At 46.8% G+C, this 26,491-nt stretch overlaps 1 protein-coding gene across 1 annotated transcript in view; it reads right to left on the reverse strand.

Moving 5' to 3' along the window:
- Nucleotides 1-2,375: 2,375 nt before the first annotated feature.
- The window catches only part of kcnd3 (potassium voltage-gated channel subfamily D member 3), a 272,305-nt gene continuing 248,189 nt past the window's right edge, over nt 2,376-26,491 (reverse strand). Inside the window, exons 5-8 of the mRNA XM_033042804.1 lie at nt 25,209-25,307; nt 17,931-17,990; nt 12,504-12,754; nt 2,376-3,936 (exon numbers count right to left, since the gene is read on the reverse strand). Coding sequence (XP_032898695.1) covers nt 3,738-3,936; nt 12,504-12,754; nt 17,931-17,990; nt 25,209-25,307 — 609 coding nt within the window. The 3' untranslated portion in view covers nt 2,376-3,737. The remainder of the gene's footprint in view (nt 3,937-12,503; nt 12,755-17,930; nt 17,991-25,208; nt 25,308-26,491) is intronic.

The raw sequence follows: 26,491 nt of genomic DNA on the forward strand, positions 1-26,491 counted from the left end.
AGCAAAAGGCCTACTGCAAACAGCAGTAGTTGTATTTTTACTAACATCCTCCAAACTAGTTCCTTCCTTGCTTGCATGGTTCACAATGATTTGCCAGAGACCAACGTACATGGTCGAAGCCAGTATTCAGCATAGTCGAAAGGAGGTAAGGTCTTCTTCATAGTCGAGGAAGGTCTTCAACATAGTTGTAGGAGGTCTTCAACATAGTCTTGGAAGGTCGTACGAGGTCGTAGGTCACCACGACCTTGATTTAAAAAAAAAGTCGCTTAAGGTCGCCAGAGGTCGCGGTGGAGGTCTTCTAAGTGGGACAGGCCCTTTAGTTTGTATTGTAATGCTTCACTCTGATACAGTATACCGTTCCCCCGAATAACAATGTTTTAAACGTGACCACTGGACTCGGAGAATCATTGAGAATTCAATGATCCAACAATAGACACGGGAAGAACTACAAAACAAATGAAAAGTTTAAAAATCCAATAATTTTTAACAACTTTAGAAAACTATTCACCACTTGAAAGAATTTGACTCCACGGTTAAATTGTTTACTTTCTGTGCGATAATATGATCAATAATAATTAATCATATTATCGCCACTACGGGCGCTGTCTGTACGGGGTTTGTACGTTCTCCCCACGACTGCGCGGATTTTCTCCGAGATCTGCGGTTTCCTCCCATGCTCCAAAGACGTACAGGTTTGTAGATTCATTGGCTTGGCGTAAATGTAAATTGTCCCTCAGTGTGTGTAGGGTGGTGTTAATATGCGGGGATCGCTGGTTCGGTGAGGACTTGGTGGGCTGAAGGGCCTGTTTCTGCGCAGTATCTCTAAACTAAACTAAACATTGAAGAAGTCAGACTGAAGAAGGGTTTTGGCCCGAAACTTCGCCTATTTCCTTCGCTCCATAGATGCTGCTGCACCCGTTGAGTTTCCCCAGCAATTTTGTGTACCTTCGATATTCCAGCATCTGCAGTTCCTTTTTAAACATTGATTAAATTGGGATTTGCTCTTTTAGGTAAGAATGAATTTTAATTGCTAATTAATGTGTAAATCCAGCAAGTTTTTTCTAAATAGCAGAGAGGTTAAAGGTGAGGCAGTTTCTACAAAGCAAGCTGTTGAGCGCAAATAATTAATCAGTAGCTTCTAGATTGTATTTAATAGCTCACGTCCCTGTTCGGGTTGGCCATTAACAATATTGGGCATTGTTAACGTGTAGATATTCTGTGACTATGTTTTGGCCCAATGTCAGTCCCAGATAATATGGGCCACTTCATGTCTCTGGTCTCTTGGCCATGAACTTTATAAATACTGCACATTGTGCACTCGTTCACTCCCTCCATTGAGTCAACTAGGCAGGATATCTTGCAGAAAAACATTACATCTGAAACCAAAAGAACTCAGCAGGTTAGGTCACATCTATGGGAAGAGAATGGACTTTGACCTAAAACATTCTCTTTCTCTGTCTGTCTGTCTGTCTGTCTGTCTGTCTGTCTGTCTGTCTGTCTGTCTGTCTCTGTCTCTGTCTCTGTCTCTGTCTCTGTCTCTGTCTCTGTCTCTGTCTCTGTCTCTGTCTCTGTCTCTGTCTCTGTCTCTGTCTCTGTCTCTGTCTCTGTCTCTGTCTCGACTCTCTCTCTCACCCCCTCTCTCCCAGCTGTTATCAGGTAACTGAACCATCCTACTACAACTAGTGAGCAGTCCTGAACTACTACCTACCTCATTGGTGACCCTCGAACTATCCTTGATCGGATGCTACTGGCTCTACCTTGCACAAAACGTTATTCCCTTATGAAATATTTACACACTGTAATGGCTCGATTGTAATCATGTATTGTCTATCTGCGGACTGGACTGAACTCCTCCCTCTATCTCTCTCCTCTCTTGACTTGTTATGTTCAGCATTTACTGTTATTATGGTGGGAAATCATGATAGATATAGAGATGTTACATGAATTTGATCTTTTAATTTTTTAGTTTTGTAATTCGCACTGATTCCTTCCTCTGTTTATTTTGCTCTCTTGAAATTTCATTGAGAGAGGGAAAGGGTTCTTTATCGCCTCAGATCTTGAGGCTTTTTGACGCATCTGCTCAAACCAAGAGCCATAATCCCAGAAAACTACCTCTTCATTCATTGTGTTACTCGGGATCATTGGATCCACACGTCTGAATAGTGGATGTGGAGAGGATGTTTCCACCTGTGGGAGAGTCTAGGACTAGGGGTCACAGCCTCAGATTTAAAGGACGTTACTTTAGGATATGAGGAGGAATTTATTTAGTCAGGGGGTGGTGAATCTGTGGAATTAATTGCCACATAATTCTTCCGCCATTGTGGAGGCCAAGTCAATGGATATTTTTAAGGCAGAGATCGATAGATGCTAGATTAGTACGGGTGTCAGGGGTTACGGGGAGAAGGGGTGAAGAGGGAAAGATAGATCAGCCATGATTGAGCGGTGGAAATAGACGTGAATGACCGATTCTGCTCCGAGCACTTATGATCCGACCCCTCCGCTGCGAAGCTATGTGGAGCCAAAACATTCCACCGTACCGACCGAGGGTCTCATTGACCTCAAGTCTGAAGTTCACAGTTCGGGAAAAAGGAGACGGCGACACATTCTCAGCACAAAGGCAAGTTCCCATTATCTTCACTTCACACAAGTTTGTTTTTGTTGCAAAATACATAAATGTTATTTTTTTCTTAACTAGTGCTAATAAAGTCACGCTACGCAAGTGAGTGGGGGGGCGGGGGTGGGGGTTTGGGATGAAACCGAGAAAGAGAAGGAATGAGTGCGTGGAATTCAACAATTGGCTGGATACTGTATTCTCCTCAAACTATGCACATAGACTATACTGAACCGACAAACACCATTTTCACGCGACGTTGCTTTACCAGAGCAACACACACTGAAATGTCACGGGGAGGTGTGGGGGGGGGGGGGGATATCACAGCAGAAATGAAAGCTCCTATTGATACTAAAGACCACAGCCGGTGAACTCTTCCACGCCAACAGTTAAAAGCGGTCATCTATTCCGAGTGCACTCTCGCTAGAAACGTGTCAAAAAAGGTAGCTGGCCACCGCGATGATCAGCCACGATCACATTGAATGGCGGTGCTGGCTTGAAGGGCCGAATGGCCTACTCCCGCACCTATAGATTGTCTATTGTCCGTCTCCGGCATCTGAAGCCCTGAATTCGCTTCTTTTCGCGAGACGCAGTTCTTTTCGTTTGTTGCTTTTCCGCACATGAAACAAAAAAAAGATCCCTGGATCCCTGACTCCCTGTACACAGCGGGCCTGCCATTTCGTTTCGTCAGGTTCGCAGTTTTGTGAATAAATATTATCCATCTTCGACGCCACCTAAAGTAGGTGCTTAAAAATGAAGCGACGCGGGAACGGGGGAATCTTGTCTTTCCTCCTGCTCTCCCGCGTTGAGTCGCTCGAGCCTCGGTTCCTCTTGAGTCGGGGAGATCCTCTCTCCCCCTCCCCCCCCCCCCACCACCCCTGACGTTTTCCCCTCACGCAAAAGAAAGAGAACGGGGAAATAAACATTGGACTGGAACGGTGCCGTGCTCCGAGATGCAAAAATACGCGGCGGTGGCGGCGGCGGCAGCGTCAGGTCACCCGTGCCTCCGTGATCGCCGGGCTTGGACTCTTCCTCTGCTTCTCCTTTGACCCTTTGCCATGTGGTCGTCAGTGTCATGTGATCTTGAGGATGTCAGGTGACCGAGAGCGAGGGGCAGCTTCCTGTTCTACAAGGCGGATACTTTGACAATATTGCAGCTGGCGGTGTTCATGCTACTGCTGGACTGGTTGGGGACGGGAGGTCGAACGTCCCCCTCGCCCCTCATGCCGGGAGGCGTGGGGATGCTGATTATCGCCGTGGTGATCTGCGAGCTCTTGCAGTTGATTCTCATTCCCTCCTCCGACTTGTCATTCAGGCTGGAACGACTGCAACAAAAGAGAGAAAAAAAGACTCAAGTCACCATGCGTTGCCCACACAATGCCTTTATCATGGGAAGATTGGGAAATGGAGATGGCTCTTCATTTCCAAGCTTTTGTGAACCCATTCAATCAATTCATAGGAGCTGAGAACAACACGAGACTAGCCAACTCTTAATGTGTAGGAAGGAACTGCAGATGTTGGTTTGCACAGAAGATAGACTCAAAATGGTGGAGTAACTCAGCGGGGCAGGCAACATCTCTGGAGAGAAGGAATGGGTTACGTTTCGGGTCGCGACCCTTTTTCAGACTCAGTCTTCACACATTCTGAAGAAGGGTCTCGACTCTAAACGTAACTCATTCATTTTCTCCAGAGATGCTGCCTGTACCACTGAGTTACTCCACCATTTTGCATCCAACCCTCAAGGAAACTCTACTTTTCTAATAGTTTGAACTTCAATGACAGTTTCGAAACAAAGAACTACAGCTGCCAGCTTACGAAAGAAGACACTGACTGCTGGAGTAACGCAGCAGGTCAGGCAGCATCTCAGGAGAACATGGATAGGCAACGTTTCAGGCTGAAGAAGGGTCCCGACCCGAAACATCACCTATCCTTGTTCTCCAGAAATGTTGCCTGGCCCGCTAAACTACTTCAGAAAACAAGTCTTCTGAAGGATAATTCATCTTCTACACATGTCCTTACTCTCCCACTCCTAGCCAAGGGCATATTTTATGCAGAGTGCAACACTAACCCTAGGTTTATTCTCAATCCTTCTCACCAAACCACTATCAATAGCACTAGCGCTAGAAGTCTGAAGTTAATACAAAAATAATGTATGTCTGCAGTTCTGGTGGCCTGGAGTGTTCACTCTGTTTAACTCCTCACTTCACCTCCTGAGTATTTTTGCCATTTTCTCTTTTAACTTTAGACTTTATGTTAGAGATACAGCGTGGAAACAAGTCCAGCGAGTCCGTGCCGACCAGCGATCACCCCGCAAACTAGCGCTATCTAACGCACGAGGGACAATTTACAATTTACAGAAGTCAATTGAACTACAATTTGTGGAAGTGTGGGAGGAAATCGGAGCTCCCGAAGAAAACTCACGCAGTCACGTGAAGAACGTACAAACTCCGTACAGACAGCGCCCATAGTCAGTATTGAACCAGGGTCTCTGGTGCCCTCACTTTCCTTCCTAAAATTCCTTGTCCTCAAGTTGAAAACTGCAGGCCCTGGAATTGTTTTGGGCAAGTGCGTTTCAAATCCCCATCATCCTTTGCATGAGAAAATGGCTTCCTGATTTCCCACCTGAATTGCCTAACTCTTCGCCGAAGAATATATCGGATTTGGAGGCCAATATATATATATGGCTAAAAATGACAGGTATTCAAACTGAGGAAAATATCCTGGCCTGAAGCGTTACTGTCTATTCTCTCCACAGATGCTGCCTGACCTGCTGAGTTACTCCAGCACTTTGTGTTTGCTCCTGATTTCAAGGACGTTTGTGTGTGTGTGTGTGTGTGTGTGTGTGTGTGTGTGTGTGTGTGTGTGTGTGTGCGTGGGTATGTGTGTGTGTGTGTGTGTGTGTGTGTGTGTGTGTGTGTGTGTGTGTGGGTGTGTGTGTGGGTGTGGGTGTGTGTGTGTGTGTGTGTGTGTGTGTGTGTGTGTGTGTGTGTGTGTGTGTGTGTGTGTGTGTGTGTGTGTGTGTGTGTGTGGGTGTGGGTGTGGGTGTGGGTGTGGGTGTGGGTGGGTGTGGGCGTGTGTGGGCGTGTTCTTCTTCCATTTGGAAAGCTTTTAAAATCAATCACTCAGTGTTAGTGCTGTCTTTGAGTAATAAAACCGTGGTCAATACGGCAATCACTCTGTGTAAAGTGTAACCTAGTTTGTAATGATAGAGGCATAAAGCATTTATGCTTTATAACTTCAATAAGTGCCAAAGGTATATTCCGTTATTCGAAGAAAAACAAGGGCCTTGTCCCGAAACATCAGATGGCTGATGTTTCGGGTCAAGACCTTTCTTCAGACTGAGACACCACGCTGAACGCCTAAACCTTCCTGATCTCCCGGTTGCTAAACACTTTAACTCCTACATTGACCTTTCTGTCCTAGGCCTCCTCCATTGTCAGAGTGAAGCCCAGCGCAAATTGGAGGAACAGCACCTCATATTTGCTTTGGGCAGCTTACCCCCAGCGGTATGAACATTGACTTCTCTAACTTCAAGTAACCCTTGCTTTCCCTCTCTCTCCATCCCTCTGCCTGCCCAGTTCTCTGACCTGTCTGACTCCCTGATTTCATTTTATCTCTGTTTGCTTCGTTGTCAACTTCTCCTAGCTAACAATCATCTATTCTACATTTTCCTTGATTTCTCAACTCTTTTGATGTCTCATTTTCACACCTTACACTTCCTTATCTCTGTGTCTCCCTCTACCCTGACTCTTGGTCTGAAGAAGGATCTCCACCTAAAACGTCACCCATTCCTTCTCTCCAGAGATGCTGCCTGTCCCGCTGAGTTACTCCAGCATTTTGTGTCTATCTTCTGTGGAAACAAGCATCTGCAGTTCCTCCCTACACAAGGAAATCTGACATCTTGACCAACACGTATCCCTCAATCACTGTCTCCAAAAAACAAGATGCTCATTTATTTAATTGTCTTGGAAGGAACTGCAGATGCTGGTTTACACTGTAGACACAAAATGCTGGAGTAACTCAGCATTTTGTGTCTATCTTCCAACTATTACTTACCAGGCTTTGTCTCGCTCCCACCCCTCTTCCAGCTTTCTTTCTCTCTCCTACAGTCAGTCTGAAGACAGATCCTGGGTCATATGGTCATATGAGATAGGAGCAGAATTAGGCCATTCGGCCCATCAAGTCTACTCCGCTATTCAATCTTGGCTGATCTATCTCTTTCCTCCTAACCCCATTCTCTTGCCTTCTCCCCATAACCTCTGACACCGTACTAGTCAAGAATCTATCTATCTCTGTCTTAAAGGGACGACAGATGGCACAATGGGCTAAGTGTTCGGCTGGCAACCGGAAGGTAGCTGGTTCGAATCCCGCTTGGAGTGCATACTGTCGTTGTCTCCTTGGGCAAGACACTTCACCCACCTTTGCCTGTGTGTGTCCTTGGGCAAGACACTTCACCCACCTTTGCCTGTGTGTGTGGATGTAATTATGTGAAGCACTTTGGGGTCAATGCAAGTTGACTAAAAATGTGCTATATAAATAAAGAAATTTAATTAAAAAATACCCATTGACTTGGCCTCCACAGCCATAAGTCACAAAGAATTCCACAGATTCACCACCATCTGACTAAAGAAATTCCTCCTCATCTCCTTCCTAAAGGAACGTCCTTTAATTCTGAGGTTATGACCTCTAGTCCTACACTCTCCCACTAGTGGAAACATCCTCTCCACATCCACTCTATCCAAGCCTTTCAGTATTTGGTGAATTTCAATGCGACCCCACTTCATTCTTCTAAACTCCAGCGAGTACAGGCCCAGTGCCGTCAAACGCTCATCATGGGTTAACCCACTCATAGAAACATAGAAAATAGGTGCAGGAGTAGGCCATTCGGCCCTTTGAGCCTGCACCGCCATTCAATATGATCATGGCTGATCATCCAACTCAGTATCCTGTACCTGCCTTCTCTCCATACCCTCTAATCCCTTAAGGGCCAAATCTAACTCCCTCTTAAATATAGCCAATGAACTAGCCTCAACTACTTTCTGTGGCAGAGTTCCAGAGATTCACCACTCTCTGTGTGAAAAATGTTTTTCTCATCTCGGTCCTAAAGAATTTCCACTTTATCCTTAAACTGTGACCCCTTGTCCTGGACTTCCCCAACATCGGGAACAATCTTCCTGCATCTAGCCTGTCCAACCCCTTAAGAATTTTGTAAGTTTCTATAAGATCCCCCCTCAATCTCCTAAATTCTAGCGAGTACAAGCCGAGTCTATCCAGTCTTTCTTCATATGAAAGTCCTGACATCCCAGGAATCAGTCTGGTGAACCTTCTCTGTACTCCCTCTATGGCAATATTCTCTCATTCCTGGGATCATTCTTGTAAACCTCCTCTGGACCCTCTCCAGTGCCAGCACATCTTTCCTCAGCTATGGTGCCCAGACATTGATAGGTGGAAACATTGCCGATCCATGTTCTCACAGAGATACTGCCTGACCCGCTGAATTATTCCAGCAATTTGTGTCAGCCTTTCAATGGTTCTGTTCTGCCTTCTGCAACATCCTCAGCAATTTTTAAGGGTGTCGTTTTAGTGATATTTTTTTCTGACCAATTAAACAGCATGGTATTTATCCATATTTCACATCTTCCTGTCAATATTAAAGCAATCGTTAATGACTTGGTTATAATGGTCTTGAAAAATGCATGGACTTATCCATTATACCAAAAACAGCAATGTAGAGGGAAAGGTCTTCTGAACAATATGCCACTTAAGGTATTGGCCACTTCCTCATTAAGAAAACTACTTTCTGTGATCAATGAGCATCAGATATCAAGTTTTAGTTTGGGTTTTAGTCTAGAGATACAGCTCTTTTTGTACTGCCTCCACTATTACTTTAGTTTAGAGGAACGAGCTTTTTGGCCCACTGAGACTGCACCGACCAGCGATCCCCTCACAATAACACTATCCCACACGTACCAGAGACAATTCACACTTATACCTATTAACCTACAAACCTGTACGTCTTTGGAGTGTGGGAGGAAAGATCTCGGAGAAAACCCGCGCGGTCACGGGGAGAAGGTACAAACTCCGTACCGACGGCACACATAGTCGGGATCGAACCCGGGTTTGTGGCGCTGCAAGGCAGCAACTCTACCGCTGCGCCACCGTGCCGCACCTTACATTATAATATTCTTCCATTATAATCGTTGCACTCTCATTCATTCACTTTTGGAAGCTGCTTTTGAATTTGCTTCTACCAGTCCTAAGAGACAGAGAGTCTTCCAGCATAGAAACACGCCCTTCGGCCCAACTCATCCATGCCGACCAAGAAGTCTATCCAAGCTTGTCCAATACTGAGGCATGATTGTGCTTATGTACAGTATGATTTTGCTGAATTGAATGTAAAACAAAGAATTTCACTGTATTTTTAGTGTAGTTTAGAGGTACAGCATGGAAACAGGCCCTTCAGCCCACCGAGTCCACGCTGCCCACCGATCACCCATTTGCACAGTTTCTATGTCATCCCACCTTCTCATCCACTCTCTACAAAGGAGGGGACATTTTTACAAGAGGCCATTTAACCTAAGAACCCGCTCGAGTTTGGGATGTGGGAGGAAACCGGTGCACCCGCAGGAATCCCATGCTGTCACGTGGAGAGCGTGCACACTCCACACTGGCAGCACCCGTAGTCAGGATTGAACCTGGGTCTCTGGCAATGTGAGGCAGTACCTCCACCTGCTGCGCCACTGTGCTGTGTTTAAAGGTGTCACTGAACACCTGGGCGGTGTTTATTTTTGTTTTGCTTAGATTGCTGATGTCAAAACTGCATGGGCTAGGTGATATATTGCAGAACGGTGATTATATGGACTCCCTTGAGTATTCATATGCCCGGGGAAAACGAATCAGATCAGCTCACAAGATCTTACAACACAGCAGAATGGCACCTGGACTATTTTTTCCTGTACTGGCATTTTCTAAGAGCCATCCATTAATCTCACACCATCTTTCGCCCCAGAGAACTGCTTTCTCTTCAAATATTCATCTCATTCCCTTTTGGAAGTAGCTTTTGAATTTACTTCTTAGAGTCAAAGAGTGTAAGAATAAGGGGTAGGCCATTTAGGAATGAGATGAGGAAAAACCTTTTCACCCACAGAGTTGTGAATCTGCGGAATTCTCTGCCACAGTAGGCAATGGAGGCCAATTCACTGGATGTTTTCAAGAGAGTGTTGGATATACCTCTTAGGGCTAACGGAATCAAGAGATATGGGGAGAAAGCAGGAATGGAGTACTGATTTTGGATGATCAGCCATGATCATATTGAATGGTGGTGCTGGCTCAAAGGGCCGAATGGCCTCTACTCCTGCACCTATTTCTATGTTTCCACCTGTGTTGCCACTCTCTAACTATGTATGTGCACACTTAGGTCTCTCTGTTCTGCAACACTCCAGGGGCCTCTCATTTACTGTGTAAGTCCTGCCCTGGCTTAACTTGCTAAAATACAACACCTCCCACACGAATGAGTTTAGTTCCAGATGAGAGTTGGCCGTGACATCATGTACGGCACAGACATTGTGGGCCGAAGGGCCTGTTCTTGTGCTATACTGTTCCACGTGGAAACAATGAACTGCTGTTGTTGGTTTACAAAAAAAGGACACAAAGTGCTGGAGTAACACAGCGGGTCAGGCAAGGTCCCTGGAGAAGATGGATAGGTGATATCTCAGGGCGGCATCGTCCTTCAGACTAATTCAGACACAATAATCTTTGTTAAGGCCTCCTGCAGTGTCTCTTAATAACCTGGAATAAACTCCCTCATGTCTGAGCGATTTGTCTATCTTCAATTCTTCAGGAGCTTCAACATCTCCTCCATCTTAATCTTAAGCTGCCCTTGCATGTTAGTATTCTCCACACTGATCTCACTGTCCGTGTCCTTCCCCTTGTTTAGTACCTTGCTTACACCCCCAGACGGCAAGGTTACCCTCCTGTTTCTAACATCGGTATAAAAAGCTTTGGGATTTTCTTTAATCGGTCCGAAGAAGGGTCCCGACCTGAAATGTCACCTATCCATGCCCTCCAGAGATGCTGCCTGAATCACTGAGTTACTCCAGCAGTTTGTGTCCCGTACTTTTCTAAGTTCTATGTATATCTATACAAAGACCACCTCATCCCCATCACAGATTCCTTTCTCATCTGGGTGTATAAAAGTTGCTGTGTTACATAGAAACATTAAAAAAAATAGGTGCAGGAATAGGACATTGAGAATAGGGACGATTCAAACAAGAGGACATGACTTCAGAATTAAGGGACAGAAGTTTAGGGGTAACATGAGGGGGAACTTCTTTACTCAGAGAGTGGTAGCGGTGTGGAATGAGCTTCCAGTGGAAGTGGTGGCGGCAGGTTCGTTGGTATCATTTAAAAATAAATTGGATAGGCATATGGATGAGAAGGGAATGGAGGGTTATGGTATGAGTGCAGGCAGGTGGGACTAAGGGAAAAAAGTTGTTCGGCACGGACTTGTAGGGCCGAGATGACCTGTTTCCGTGCTGTAATTGTTATATGGTTATATGGCCCTTCAATGTGATCCTGACCTATCTTCCAAAATCAGTACCCCGTTCCTGCTTTCTCCCCAAATAGCTTGATTCCGTCAGCCCTGAGAGCTATTTTGTATCTAACTCGCTCTAGAATACATCAGTGTTCTGATATTTAATTAAGAAAAATGGACGGTCACGGTGGCGCAGCGGTAGAGTTGCTGCCTTACAGCGAATGCAGCGCTGGACACCCGGTTTCGATCCCGATTATGGGCGCTCTCTGTACGGAGTTTGTACGTTCTCCCCGTGACCCGCGTGGGTTTTCTCCGAGAACTTCGGTTTTGAATTGAATTGAATTGAATTGAATCCTTTATTTGTCATTCAGACCTTTCGGTCTGAACGAAATGTTGTTCCCTGCAGCCATACATGTAATAATAAACAACACACAATAAACACAAATTAACATCCACCACAGTGAGTTCACCAAGCACCTCCTCACTGTGATGGAGGCAAAAGTCTTAGAGTTACTGTCTCTTCCCTCCTCTTCTCCCTCTGCGCTGAGGCGATACCCCACCGGGCGATGGTAAGTCAGTCCCGCGGTTCAAGCTCCGCGGCCCGGGGGTGGTCGAAGCTGCCGCCCTCCAGTCCAGCGGACACAGTTGTTGCCACGGGAGCTCCGGAAAACAGGCACCAACCTGTGACCCGCGAGCTCCCAACGATGTCATCCACTGGCCCGCGGCCGAGCCCCGGATTCAGGTCGCCGCCGCCTCAGCCACCGGAGCACCATCTCAGCTCCGCACCGGGCCGCCCTCACCGGAGCGTCTCAGCCCCGCACCGGGCCGCCCTCACGGGAGCGCCTTCCAGCCGGGAGCCGGGCCGTCCTCACGGGAGCGCCTTCCAACCGGGAGCCGGGCCGTCCTCACGGGATCACCTTCCAGCCAAGAACCGGGCCGCCCACACGGGAGCGCCTTCCAGCCGGGAGCCGGGCCGCCCACACGGGAGCACCTTCCAGCCGGGAGACGGGCCGCCCACACGGGAGCACCTTCCAGCCGGGAGCCGGGCCGCCCTCACAGGAGTGTCTCAGCCCCGCGCCGTCCGCCGTCACCGGAGCGCCGAGTCGTGCCGCTGCCCGAACGCCGCCACAGCTCGAAGACGGCCAGCCTCGCGTTGGTAAGTCCTGGCTGGCTCTACCTCCGGATCCTCGAGGTCGGTCGCAGGTTGGAGGCCGCCAGCTCCGCCATTAGGCCTCAGCTCAGACGGGGGAAGAGAAGGGGGATACGACCAGAAAGTCGCATTCCCCCGAAGGGAGAGACAGAAAGCCCTGTTTCACCCCCCCTCCCCCCCCCTCTCTCGAATATATTGGCAGGCGTTACCTGGTGTTGAAGGATATCTGTTCTCCGCACTGGATGTGAATGGTGCTGAGCTCCTGCATGCTTCTCAGGTTGGAAGCCGACATGCTGGAGTTGGGCAGGTGGCTGGACTTCTTGTTGCTGCGGCGGGAGCAGCAGGTGCTGGCCGTCCCCGAGCCGGAGGAGAGCGACGGGCTGTGGGTGGACGGGCAGTTCTGCATCGAGCCCTCCAGGCAGTTCTGCTCGAAGGCCGGCTCATCGAGGAACTCGTGGTTCTGCCGAAGATTGAGACACAATAAAGCTGGAGTGACTCAGTGGGTACAGGCAGCATCTTTAATTGTACTTTCCTGGACTTTATCTTGCACTAAACATTATTCCCTTTATACTGTATCTTTACACTGTGGACGGCTCGACTGTAATCATGTACTGTATAGTATTTTCGCTGACTGGATAGTATGCAACAAAAGGCTTTTTACTGGACCTCGGTACACGTGACAATAATTTAAAAATAAACTAAAGTAAACAACGAAACGAAACAATACAAAACTGAACTGAACTAAACTATTGTACAAGGAAAAGTTTAATTCTGTAAGTTCTTAAATCTGAATCTCTGCCTTCCAATCCTTCTTCTAGAGCTAACATTTTCTTTTTTTATTTGCACTAGCAAAGTCCTTCATGACCCTGACTAATTCTTCACCTCCTCTATAAACTCAGGCACATGGGAGTAGTTTAGGTGGGACAATTTGGTCGGCATGGACTAGTTGGGTCAAGGGGGCTGTTTCTGTGCCGCATGGCTCTGTGCCTCTCGTTTAGTTTAGTTTAGACAGTTTATTGTCACTTGTACCGAGGTACAGAGAAAAGCCTTTGTTGCGTGTTCACCAGTCAGCGGAAAGACAATGCATGATTACAATCGAGCCATTTATAGTGTATAGATAGATACATGATAAGGGAATAACGTTTAGTACAAGGTCCGATCAAGGATAGGCCTTGGGTCACCAGTGAGGTAGATAGTAGTTCTGCACTGCTCTCTGGTTGTGGTAACTGCCTGACAACAGCTGGGAAGAAACTGTCCCTGAATCAGGAGGTGTGCAACTCTATGACTCTACGATGAAATCTCCATTTAAGTCTCTCTGGTCTAAACTGAGCGTCTACTTCAGTTGGTACACAAAAATGCTGGAGAAACTCAGCGGGTGCAGCAGCATCTATGGAGCGAAGGAAATAGGCAACGTTTCGGGCCGAAACCCTTCCTCAGACTGAAACCCTTCCTCTACTTCAGTTAATTCGACAAAGCTGCTCAGTATTCTTACGAATGCTGATACCTTCCTTATTAAAGGCAACATGGAAAGAATTCAATTACATTGAAAACCAGAACTAGGATGTTTGCCGAGAAAATGGTAATGATGAGATTCAAAGGCACTTCCAGCAGAGAGCACCTCTTGAAGTCGACAATTATTTCAGACAATCTGGAGGCTGCAAGTCAACAGCATCTGCTGTATACTTCTTGCTCTTGATCTTCAAGAATGAAAGTAATAGAAGTTACTTTGGTGTAGTTGCAATATCCCCCTGATGTTTGAGCTCCCTGTGTAACGCTGTGTGCTATGTGACCATTATTGGTTTAGATTAGTTTAGTTTAGTCGGCCCAACGAACCCGCGCCGACCAGCCATCCCCGCTACACATAACACCACCCTACACACACACACTAGGGACAATTGTACATTTACACCAAGCCAATTAACCTGCAAACCTGCACGTCTTTGGAGTGTGGGAGGAAAACGAAGATCTCGGAGAAAACCCGCTCAGGTCACGGGGAGAACGTACAAGCTCCGCATTGACAAGTAGGACTGAACCCGGGTCTCTGTCGCTGTAAGTGCTGTAAGGCAGCAACTCTACAGCTGCACCACTGTGCTGCCCTATTAAAGTGTGGCTGTCTTGGCTGATTGATGCTGCCGTACTGTTCCTCTCCCTGATCACACACTTTTGCCTGGTGCAAACAGTAAAGAACCTCGCCAGAGAACTTCAGTCTCCAGGTGATGAGAGTTGGGATCTCAGTGAGGTGAATGAGGCGTGCTGTATTGTAATGGTCGGGATTAATTCCCGTTGGATGGATTGGGGTGGAGTGCCATTGAGTATGGTGTTGGGGTTGTTGGTGATGGAGTGGAGTGGCTTAAGGTGTTCTAACTGCTGGAGGAGCTCAGAGGTTCAGGCAGCATCTGTTGGGGGCAAGATTTGTCGATGTGTCAGGTCAAGACCCTACATCAGGACAGGAGGAAAAACCTTTTCACCCAGGGAGTTGTGAATCTGTGGAATTCTCTGCCTCGAAAGGCAGTGGAGACCAATTCTCTGGATGCTTTCAAGAGTGAGTTAGATCGAGCTCTTAAAGATAGCGGAGTCCAGGGATATGGGGAGAAGGCAGGAACGGGGTACTGATTGTGGATGATCAGGCATGATCACAGTGGCCTACACCTGCACCTATTGTCTATTGTCTATTTCTAAGAGTGGAGAGGGGGAGAGAGAAAGTATAAAGAAGAAAGAGGGAGGGATGATGTGGAGGCCAGTAGGTGAGAGATGAAGTTGACAATTATTTCAGACAATCTGGAGGCTGCAAGTCAACAGCATCTGGAGGAATGAAGAATGTGAGGCAGGTGAAGCCAGGTCAGGGAGGGAGAGGGTGACGTGGATAGAGCTGCAGGAGGGTGATTATTGGGGACCCAAAACTACCAGTGCTGGAAGGAAGGTAATAATGGGATTTTACAAGACAGCTGAAATAATGGGAAAGGATTCAAAAGCTGAGCTGAAAAGGAGAAAATAGGGAGTGAAGACTAACATGCAGTTGGATTAAAGTCATAAAGTCATAGAGTGATATAGTGTGGAAACAGGCCCTTCAACCCAGCCTGCCCACACTGGCCACCATGTCCCATCTACACTAGTCCCACCTGCCTGCATTTGGCCCATATCCCTCTAAACCTGTCCTATCCATGTACCTGTCCAAATGATTCTTATGGCCCTGTCCCACGGTACGAGTTCATTCCAAGAGCTCTCCCGAGTTTGCCCTGATTCGAACTCGGAGATTTACGGTAATGGCCGCTCGTCGGTACTCGGGGCTCTCGTGGACATTTTTCAACATGTTGAAAAATCTTCACGAGTCTTCCCGAGCTTACCTGCCGTTAGCGAGTCTTCCCGAGTACCTGCCGTTAGCGTTACGAGCCGCTAAGAGACGTCCCCGCGCTCCGACGTAACCGCTACGTTCATTCTCCGTGCTTAGCACGAGTTTGATTTTTTTTAAACTCGGGAGAGCTCTTGGAATGAACTCGTACCATGGGACAGGGCCATTAAACGTTGTGATAGTACCTGCCTCAATTACCTCCTAGGGCAACTCGTCCCATTTACCCTCCAAGCACCGACTCCTCAGGTTCATATTAAATCTTTCCCCCCCTCACCTTAAACCTATGTCCTCTGATTCTTGATTCCCCTAAGACTCTGTGCATCTACCTGCTCGATTCCTCACATGGTTTTATACAAAGATTTTTCAGCTATCTCTCCTTGAATCCCATAGGATCTAACCTTCAATGCAGAACCTGAATCAAGGTAGAAAAGTTAGCCGTTTGGACGAAATGTGTTACCTGAAGAAAAGTTAAAAGTTGTAATAGACTATATTTTTATCAATGTGTTTAGCCGATGATTTCAACTATTTATCACTCCCTAAAGACCTGTTCCTTATTATGTATTTTAAATGTTCTTTTGGTAATTCATTTGATTTGTAATAATATATCCCTTTAAGGGTACTGAACAAAATTACCAAAATAATCAGGAGAGAGATGAGAGTATTTTATAATGTAACGATTTAATGAGCTGAAAAGAATTGGCAGTGGCCTGCATTGCATCAACTCACAGGAGGTACCTGCGAGGGTGTATACCTTGAGATTTACACAGACTGACAGTAAGCTGGTGTGAACGGAGTGATAGACAATGGGCCCTTTGTTACTCTGCTCCACTTGGTGAAGGCTTGTGGTTCCCTATTCATTTAAATGGAGATATTTGCCCAGTGGTCCAAGAACAGTGGCGGAACTGGTAGAGCTACTGCCTCTCGGCGCCAGAGGCCCGGGTTCCATCCTGACCTTGGGTGCTGCCTATGCGCAGTTTGCACGTGTAGTTTAGAGATACAGCGCGGAAACGGGGCGTCGGCACACCGAGTCCGCGCCGACCAGCAATCCCCGCACACTAGCACCCCCATCCTACCGACGGGACAATTTTCAATTTTTACCAAAGCCAAGTTAACCTACATGCCTGGAGGTCTCTTTGGTGTGTGGGAGGAAACCGGAGCACCCGGGAAAACCCACGTGGTCGCAGGGAGAACGTACGAACTACATGCTGCCAGCACCCGTGGTCAGGATCGAATCCGGGTCTCTGGCGCCGTAAGGCAACAACTCTAACGCTGCGCCACCTCATGTTCTTAATAGCCTCGCTGGGACGGTGAGGATTTCCTCTGGGTGCTCCAGTTTCCACCCACATCTCAAAGACATGTGTGTTTGTAGGTGCATTGGCCTCTGTAAATTGTACTGTGTAGGGAGTGGATGAGAATGTGGGATAACATAGAACTAGCGGATAGAAAGAAGGGACTGCAGATGCTGGTTCACATCAAAGATGGACACATCAAAGTGCTGGACTACCTCAGCGGGTGAGGCAGCATCTGCAGCTCCTCATGTTGCAGCTTTATGGTGCTTTGATTAGGCTGCATTTGGAGTATTGTGTGAGGTTCTGGTTGCCCCATTATAGGAAGGATGTGGAGAGTTGGTGAAAAGATTTACTGGACTATTGTCTGGATTAGAGGACATTAGTGATAAGGAGAGGTTGGACAAACTTGGATTGCAGTCTCTAATGCTTTGGAGGCTGAGGGGAGACCTGATGGAAGTATATCGATCATAAGGTCATATGGTAATGTGATAGTAGAAGAATTAGGCCATTCGGCCCATCAAGTCTACTCCGCCATTTAATCATGGCTTATCTTTCTCTCTCTCCGAATCCCATTCTCCTGCCTTCTTCCCATAACCTCTGACACCTGCACAAATCAAGAATCCATCTATCTCTGCCTCAAAAATATCCACTGACTTGGCCTCCGCAGCCTTCTGTGTGGCAAAGTATTCCACAGATTCACCACCCTCTGACTAAAGAAATTTCTCCTCATCTCCTTCTTAAAATAACGTCCTTTAATTCTGAGGCTATGACCTCTACTCCTGGACTCTCCCACTAGTGGAAACATCCTCTCCTCATCCACTCTATCCAGGCCTTTCAGTATTCGGTACGCTTCATTGAGGTCCTTCTAAACTCCAGCAAGTACAGGCCCAGTGCCGACAAACGCCCATCATGGGTTAACCTACTAATTCCTGGGATCATTCTTGTAAAATAAAACAGAGAGAGGCTCTGGTGCCCAAGAGAGAGAAGAAAAGAATCACCTTGGTGGAAGTTGATGTCCGGACAGATAAATGAGGATCATCTAGCAGGTACGACAATCCCTATGAGACCAACAGAAAAGAAAAAATACACGTTAACTGTGCAATTTTAAATTCCATGTAATAGTTTAAACATTGTAATTCAGACACAACTGTAGGAAGAGGAAGGAGTGTTATATTTTGCTACCATATTCGATGACCCTACTTTTCATCCTAAGGTTTAGTTTAGTTACTATTATTCCTATTGTCATGTCCACTGAGTTGCAATGAAAAGCTTTTTTGTTGCGTGCTATCCAGTCAGTGGAAAGACTATACATAGTTAGTTTAAGAAAGAACTGCAGATGCTGGAAAAATCGAAGGTAGACATAAATTGCTGGAGAAACTCAGCGGGTGAGGCAGCATCTATGGAGCGAAGGAAATAGGTGACGTTTCGGGTTGAGACCCTTCTTCAGATTATAATTAGGTCATAAGTTCATATGTTCTAGGAGCAGAATTAGACCATTCAGCCAATCAAGTCTACTCCGCCAATCAATCGTGGCTGATCTATAATTCCCTCTCAACCCCATTCCCCTGCCTTCTCCCCGTAACCTCTGACACCGTTCCAATCAAGCCGTCCACAGTGCAGAGATACAGGATAAAGGGAATAATGTTTAGTGCAAGATAAAGTCCAGTTAAATCTGATTATAGATAGTCTGGAGTCTCCAATGAGGTCAAAGGTGGGTCAGGACAGCTCTCCAGTTGGTGAGAGATGGTCCAGTGGCCTGATAACAGCTGGGAAGAAACTATCCCTGAATCTGGAGGTGTGCGTTTTCACACTTCTGTACCTCTTGCCTGATGGGAGAGGGTAGGCTAGTTTGCATTCTTATCATCTCCACCAGAGGATCTCACTTAATTTATAAATGCCACAAGGCCAATTTAAAGTTTAGATGTTTGAAACTTCTTCAGCCAGGGTGGGCTGAAGGACATGTTCCTGTGCTGGACTGTTCTATGTTTTATGGTTTTTGAATGATTGATTGAAAGAGACAGCATGGAAACAGGCCCTTCGGCCCACCAAGCCCTTGTTGACCATCTCTGGGCTGCATTGCTGTGCAGCGGTAGAGTTGCTGCCTTACAGCGCCAGAGACCCAAGGTTCGATCCTGACCATGGGCGCTGTTTGTACGGAGTTTGTACGTTCTCCCCGTGACCTGTGGGGGGTTTCTCCAGGATCTCCGGTTTCCTCCCACACTCTAAAGACGTACAGGTTTTGTAGGCTAATTGGCTTGGTATAAATGTAAATTGTTCCTTGTGCGGGATAGTGTTAGTCCCAGACTTGATGGGCCGAAGGGCCTGTTTCCTCACTGTATCTCTCAACTAAATTAAATCTATTCCCACTAGTTTTATGCTATCCCACATTCGCATCTACTCCCTACACACGAGGGGGAATTTACCGAGGTCAATTAACCTACAAACCCACACGTCTTTGGGATGTGGGTGGGAACCGCAGTGCCAGGAGGAAATTCACGTGGTCACGTGGAGAACGTGTAAACTCCACACAAACAGCATCTGAGGTCAGTGATGAAACCGGGTGTCTGGAGCTGTGAGGCAGCGGCACTACCAGCTGCCCCGCTGTGCCGCGCACTGTTATGTTCTTCCTTAGTCATCAAAACAACATCTGAAGAAGGGTCTCAAACACGAAACGTCACCTATTCCTTTTCCCCTGAGACGCTGCCTGACCCCGCTGAGATGCTCCAGCATTTTGTGACTACCTTCAGTGTAAAGCAGCATCTGCAGTTCCTTCCGACACAACAGCACCCCCTCCGCATTGCCTGAGCACCAGCAAATTAAAATCTCCCACGACCCCCTAACCCCACCACCCCCCCCAGCCCCAATCACTTTCCCTTAGAAAAGATATTCCTTTGCTGCTGTGAAGCTGGCATCGAGCTGATAACGTGGACAAATTGCTCAATCCACAAAGATAGAACTCAAGGCAGATATAAGCTGGCCAATTACAGAGCTGTCGTGCATCTCTGACTCTCTGTAAAGTGATGGAAAGTGTCATTAACTGCACCACCAAACCACAAAGCCCATCAATAACTTGGTCACCCGTACTCCATTTGCATTTTGACAGGATAACCTCATCTCTAGAACTCGCCGCGACCTTGTGCCAGTGAATGCAGAGCGCAGTTTCAGGAATCGCTCCCCTCCATTCCAAGGCACGTTCCGACCATAAGTCGTGGCACGCGATGGTATAACTGAGATCAAACAACATCTCTCTGAAGACAGACACAAAATGCAGGAGTAACTCAGCGGGCCAGGTGGCACCTCTGGAGGAAAGGAACAGTTGACGCTTCAGGCCGGAACCCGTGTGTAGTTTGCACGTTCCCTCCCGCGTGGATTTCCTCCGGGATGCTCCGCTTTCCCTCCCGCATCCCGAAGACGTGCGGGTGTGTAGGTTAATTGGCCTCTGTATATTGCCCCTCATGTGTCGGGAAAGTGGGGCAGCATAGAACTAGTGTGAACGGGTGATCAATGGTCGGCGTGGACACGGTCGGCCGAAGGGCCTGTTTCCATGCTGTAACTCTAAGCTAAGCCAAATTGTGAATCAAAAGGCTTTGACCAAAGTGGGGGGGAATTGTGTTCAGATGCAGATCAGGCACAATCTAGCTGAGGGGATGTACAGCCATGTACAGTGTTTCTCTGCAAACGTATTAACAGATAAGGGAGGCTTTTAATTTTAATTATCTCGGCATAATGTCAAAATAAATTTCATTGGAGTTTTCACGGAGGTTTTGACATACAAAGTATTTTAGCCCAGTTACCCGACACTTCTTATTTAGTTCCATCTCTTCCAATCCTTCCTCATCCAGCCCACCAGCAACTTGCTTTCCCTTATCCTTCAAGTTCTTTATTGTAAATGCATCCGTTTTAGTTGGTACCACTTTAGACTTTTAGACATACAGCGTGGGAACAGGCCCTTCGGCCCACCTAGTCCACGACGGCCAGCAATCATCCCGTACACCAGCAATATCCGACACACTAGGGACAATTTACAATTTTACAGAAGGCAGTTCACCGACAAACCTGTATATTTTGGAATGTGCGAGGAGACCGGAGCACCTGGAGAAAACCCACGTGGTCGCAGTGAGAGCGTGCAAACAGCACCGAAAACACAGCACAGACAGCACCGGAAGGTCCGGATCGAACCCGGGTCTCTGGCGCTGTGAGGCAGCAACTCTACCGCTGCGCCCTCGAATGGGACTTCCCTGCTTTTATTTATCTGCCTTTAGAGTTGGTTCACAAGTTGGTTTTATGTTCCTCGATAATTTGATTTTCATAATTCTTGGTGACTTTCCCCAAGAGTAAGCCTCCTGTATTTTGACTGCTGTTTGATTGCTTCAGAGGTTTGCAGTCTGCGCTGACCCACTCCGATGCAATTACACGTCCCTCATGTAAGGCTCTGCTACTAAATTACCCTCCCATGCTTTTAAATTGGGCAAGTGGCTTCAACTGCGCTGCATAACTGATATTTTTTAATTACAAGGCCACCTATTTGCCGTGTGCTGGATGCGCCTGTTATTTCAGGTTGTGCCGTGTGTTCAGTGATAGCCCCACACTCATTACAGAGCAAATGCCTTTTACACTTAATTACATCTAAGTAGAAACCACTCAAGCATTGCAGGAAATATGAAATGACGAATTTACAAGTACGCTGGAGTCTCGTGTTCGATTCAATAGTTTCGGGGGCAATTGTTGAATGCAAAATTGTTCAGCGGTGGTCGTGGGCAACTTGTGGTGGGTGCAGTGTAGGTAAATAGAAACTGCAGAATGATTTGTGTTAATGCCTTTCACCATGTTAAGCTCTTCACACTGCTTCGCTACTATTTGCAGATGTTATTAAAACCGGGGCTGGTACATTGAATTATTGAGGAGACCTTTAGGTGGAGATAGCGATCTCCCCTGAGAATGTTCAGTCCATTTCAGCGAGCCAACCCCATTTCTTCTTTATTACAGAAAATGGATATTAATGCCTTTTTAATTGAGAATGAAATTGCACAGAACAAAAAACTACCACTAAACAGTGCAGAGGTCACAGCACGATGCTAATTGATATTTCGCATTTTGAAATTGCATTTCTCCCGAAAATACAGGAGGAAGGAATTTCTTTCGTCAGAGGGTGGTGAGTCTGAGGAATTCGTTGCCGCAGAAGGCTGTGGGGGCCAAGTCAATGGACATTTTTAAGGTGGAGCTTGATGGGTTTTTGATTAGCCCAGGTGTCAGGGGTTATGAGGAGAAGGCAGGAGAATGGGGTTGAGAGGGAAAGGTAGATCAGCCATGATTGAATGGCGGAGTAGACTCGATGGGCCGAATGGCTTAATTCTGCTCCTGGAACTTATGAAAATAGCATGTGGAGAAGGCATCTGTATGGACATTATTGCTATTGAGGGAGTGCAGTGTAGGTTCACCAACTTAATTCCCGGGATGGCGGGCCTGACACATGATGACAAAATGGGTCGACTGGGCTTGTCTTCACTGGAATTCAGAAGGATGAATGGGAATCTTATAGGAACATATTACAGTAACATTCTTAAAGGATTGGCCAGGCTCGATGCAGGAAAAATGGTCCTGATGTTGGGGGAGTCCAGAACCAGGGCTCACAGTTTAAAAATAATGGGTAATTTAGGACTGAGATAAGGAAAACGTTTTTCACCCAGAGTGGTGAATCTGTGTAATTCTCTGCCACAGAAGGCAGTGGAGGCCAATTCACTGGACGTTTTCACGAGAGAGTTAGTTTTAGCTCTTAGGTCTAAAGGAATCAAGGGGGAAAAAGCAGGAAAGGGGTACTGATTTTAGATGATCAGCCACGATCATATTGAATGGCGGTACTGGCTCAAAGGGCCGAATGGACTACTCCTGCACCTAGATTTCTTTTTTTAATGCGTCTAAGGTGCAGGGTCATGGTGGGGTGATAGCTATATGACCTCAATGCACTTTCCAACACTTCATTCAAAGAAGCATCTTTCATTTGCAATTATCAGTGATAGCCCCACAACCGGACACATTCTGTCCTCTCCCATTGCACAGGTGGGCACACGCAAGGACATATGTGCGTATGCACACACATGCATGTATGGGCATGCAGAAATATGTTCATAAGTTCATAAGTTCCAGGAGCAGAATTAAACCATTCGGCCCATCAAGTCTACTCCGCCATCCAATCCTGGCTGATCTATCTTTCCCGCTCAACCCCATTCTCCTGCCTTCTCCCCATAACCCCTGACACCTGTACTAATCGAGAATCTGTCAATGTCCACCCTAAAATATCCATTGACTTGGCCTCCACAGGTGAATTCCACAGATTCACCACCCTCTGACTGAAGAAATTCCACCTCATCTCTTTTCGAAAAGTACGCCCTTTTATTCTGAGACTGTGGCCTCTGGTCCTAGACTCTACCCCTAGTGGAAACATCCTCCCCACATCCACTTTATCCGGAGAGAGAGAGTTAGATAGAGCTCTAGGGGCTAGTGGAATCAAGGGATATGGGGAGAAGGCAGGCACGGGTTATTGATTGGGGACGATCAGCCATGATCGCAATGAATGGCGGTGCTGGCTCGAAGGGCCGAAGGGCTGAATGGCCTCCTCCTGCACCTATTTTCTATGTTTCTATGTTTCTATGACCTTTTGTGGACGTCATTGTCTGAGGTCAGAACATTGACCTCTTCGAATATTGAACTAGAGCAAGAAAAACTTTAAATAATTTGAATAATGGAATGCAAATATTGGAAAGATGAGAATTGATTATTAAAGCTTGAAAATAGGATAAGTTGCATAAAGTAACGCTAATGAAGTCTCGATTGAACAGAGTGAATATAGAAAGGTTATTCGGGGACATATCCAGTTTTAAATGGGATTTTTATTTACCTCTATTCCATTAATTTTTAACTCTAACCTTTCGTAGTTACATATCCCAGGAGACCAGTAGCTAGTCTTCTGAATATTAACACAATTCCAAAAGAATCTGCTGCTTTGTTAATGTGCTAAATACATTAATTTGAAGGACTTAATCTGTAGTCATCACATTTGGTGGTGCAAGTCTCCATAAATAATGTTTCATGGAAAGGAACGTTTGTTAAGTTGGAAGGGTTTACAAAACCCATGTTTCCAATACGCCGACACAATCAAAGACCTTTCCCACAGGGCATTCCCCCTTCTCCCCACTCCCATCTGACAGAAGATGCAGAGTTTGAAAGCATGTCCCCATAGATTTAGGAAGTCTAAGTCTGAAGAAGGGTCTCGACACGAAACGTCACCCATTCCTTCTCTCCACAGATGCTGCCTGTCCTGCTGAATTACTCCAGCATTTTGTGTCTATCACCATTTTCCCCCATCTGTCGTCAGGCTTCTGAACATAAGCTAGGGTACTATCCCAATTCTTCAACCTACCTCACTGACAATAAAACGTACGAGAGAGAGAGAGTAGAGGGTGAACATACAAGACAAGAAACGTAACTAAACTAGGCACCACCCGTAGTCGTGATTGAACCTGGGTTTCTTGTACTGTATGGCAGCAACTATACCCATGCGTCACTGTACCACACCTAAGTACTCTTAGTGATTAGCCATTCACACTGGTTCTATCCTAGGGACACTTCAAAAGGCCAATTAACCTACAAACCTGCAAGTCTTGGGAGTGTGGGAGGAAACTGGAGTATTCGGAGAGAGAGCATGCAGTCACGGGGAGAACGTACAAACTCTGTACAGACAGCCCCGGTAGTCAGGATCGAACCCGTGTCGCTGGGACTGGAAGGCAGCAACTCTACCACTGCGCCAACTTGCCGCCCTACGTCAGTTCCTGTTACTCCATCCTCACCCAACTTGACCCACCTTCTTCTGCCACCAACCTGCTCCATCCTACCCCAACCATCTAAACACACTTACCCAATCTCCCTCAACTTATCTCAACGCACCCCACTCCAACCCACAATACCGCTGCGGCGCGGTGCCACCCCGCGAAGCTTGTTGCAGCGGCTCAACTACAGGGATGGAGTCCTTGCACCAATGCGTAGGAAGGAACTGCATGCAGGTGGCTTGTTTTGAACCGAAGATGGACACGAAATGCTGGAGTAACACAGCGGGACAGGCAGCATCTCTGGAGAGAAGGAATGGGTGACGTTTCGGGCCTGACGAAGGGTCTCGACGAAGTGTCCCATCGGCCCTGCATCGATGCCCACATGCCCTGGGCTTCCACAACCCCTGGTCCGAACCGAAAGGAGCCAAGGGGGTAACGTGTCTGCCAACTCACCGTTGTCCGCTCCAGGCAGTGCAGCAGGTGGTGATGTTGTCTGGCTATGGCTGAGCCTGGTCTGTTAGGGCACTGCTGCTGTTCCTTCTCACCCGATTCCTGAAAGAAGAGGAACGTCAGAAAATAATTTAACGCTCATCACATCAGAACATTTTTTCACCCAGAGAGTTGTGAATCCTGTGGAATTCTCTGCCACAGAAAGCAGTGGAGGCCGGTTCACTGGATGTATTCAAGAGAAAGTAGGATTTAGCTCTTCGGGCTAACTAGAATTAAGGGATATGGGGAAAAAGCAGGAACGGGGTACTGATTTTGGATTCAAGAAGGAACTGCAGGTGCTGGAAAATCGAAGATACACAAAAATGCTGGAGAAACTCAGCGGGTGCAGCAGCATCTATGGAGCGAAGGAAATAGGTAACGTTCTGGGATATTCTGGGAAGAGCCATGAACTCATAGCTTTCTGATTGAGGGGCAAGAATTCTAACCGTTGGTTAACAGGGAAGAGGACAAACGCTGATGAAAATAAGTCCTGTCATATAATCTCTAAAGCAGTTGGCTGCATTTTCGTAGAAACATAGAAACATAGAAAATAGGTGCAATGGTAGGCCATTCGGCCCTTTGAGCCAGCACCGCCATTCAACTTGACCGTTACCTATTTCCTTCGCTCCATAGATGCTGCTGCACCCGCTGAGTTTCTCCAGCATTTTTGTGTACCTACTGATGTTGGATGATCACCCATGGTCAAGTTGAATGGCGGTGCTGGCTCGAAGGGCCGAATGGCCTACCATTGCACCTATTTTCTATGTTTCTATGTTTCTACGAAAATGCAGCCAACTGCTTTAGAGATTATATGACAGGACTTATTTTCGTCAGCGTTTGTCCTCTTCCCTGTGGACCAACGGTTAGAATTCCTGCCCCTCAATCAGAAAGCTATGATTTCATGGCTCTTCCCAGAATATCGAAGATGGAATAGTCCTGAAGATAGACACAGTGCTGGAGTATTTCAGCTGGGCCAGGCAGCATCTCTGGTCGGGGCCCTTCTTCAGAAGATGGGACCCAACCCAAAACATCACCCATCCTTTTATCTCCACAGGTGCTGCCTGACCTGCTGAGATACTCTTCCAGTTTGTGTCTATCTTCAGTATAAATCCTTCGAGCCAGCACTGCCATTCAATATGATCATGGCTGATCATCTAAAATCAGTGCACCATTCCTGCTTTTTCCCCATTGCCCTTGATTCCTTTTGCCCTAAGAGCTAAATCTAACTCTCTCTTGAAAACATCCCG

This window comes from Amblyraja radiata, chromosome 24 (assembly GCF_010909765.2).
Source record: "Amblyraja radiata isolate CabotCenter1 chromosome 24, sAmbRad1.1.pri, whole genome shotgun sequence".
NCBI lineage: Eukaryota > Metazoa > Chordata > Chondrichthyes > Rajiformes > Rajidae > Amblyraja > Amblyraja radiata.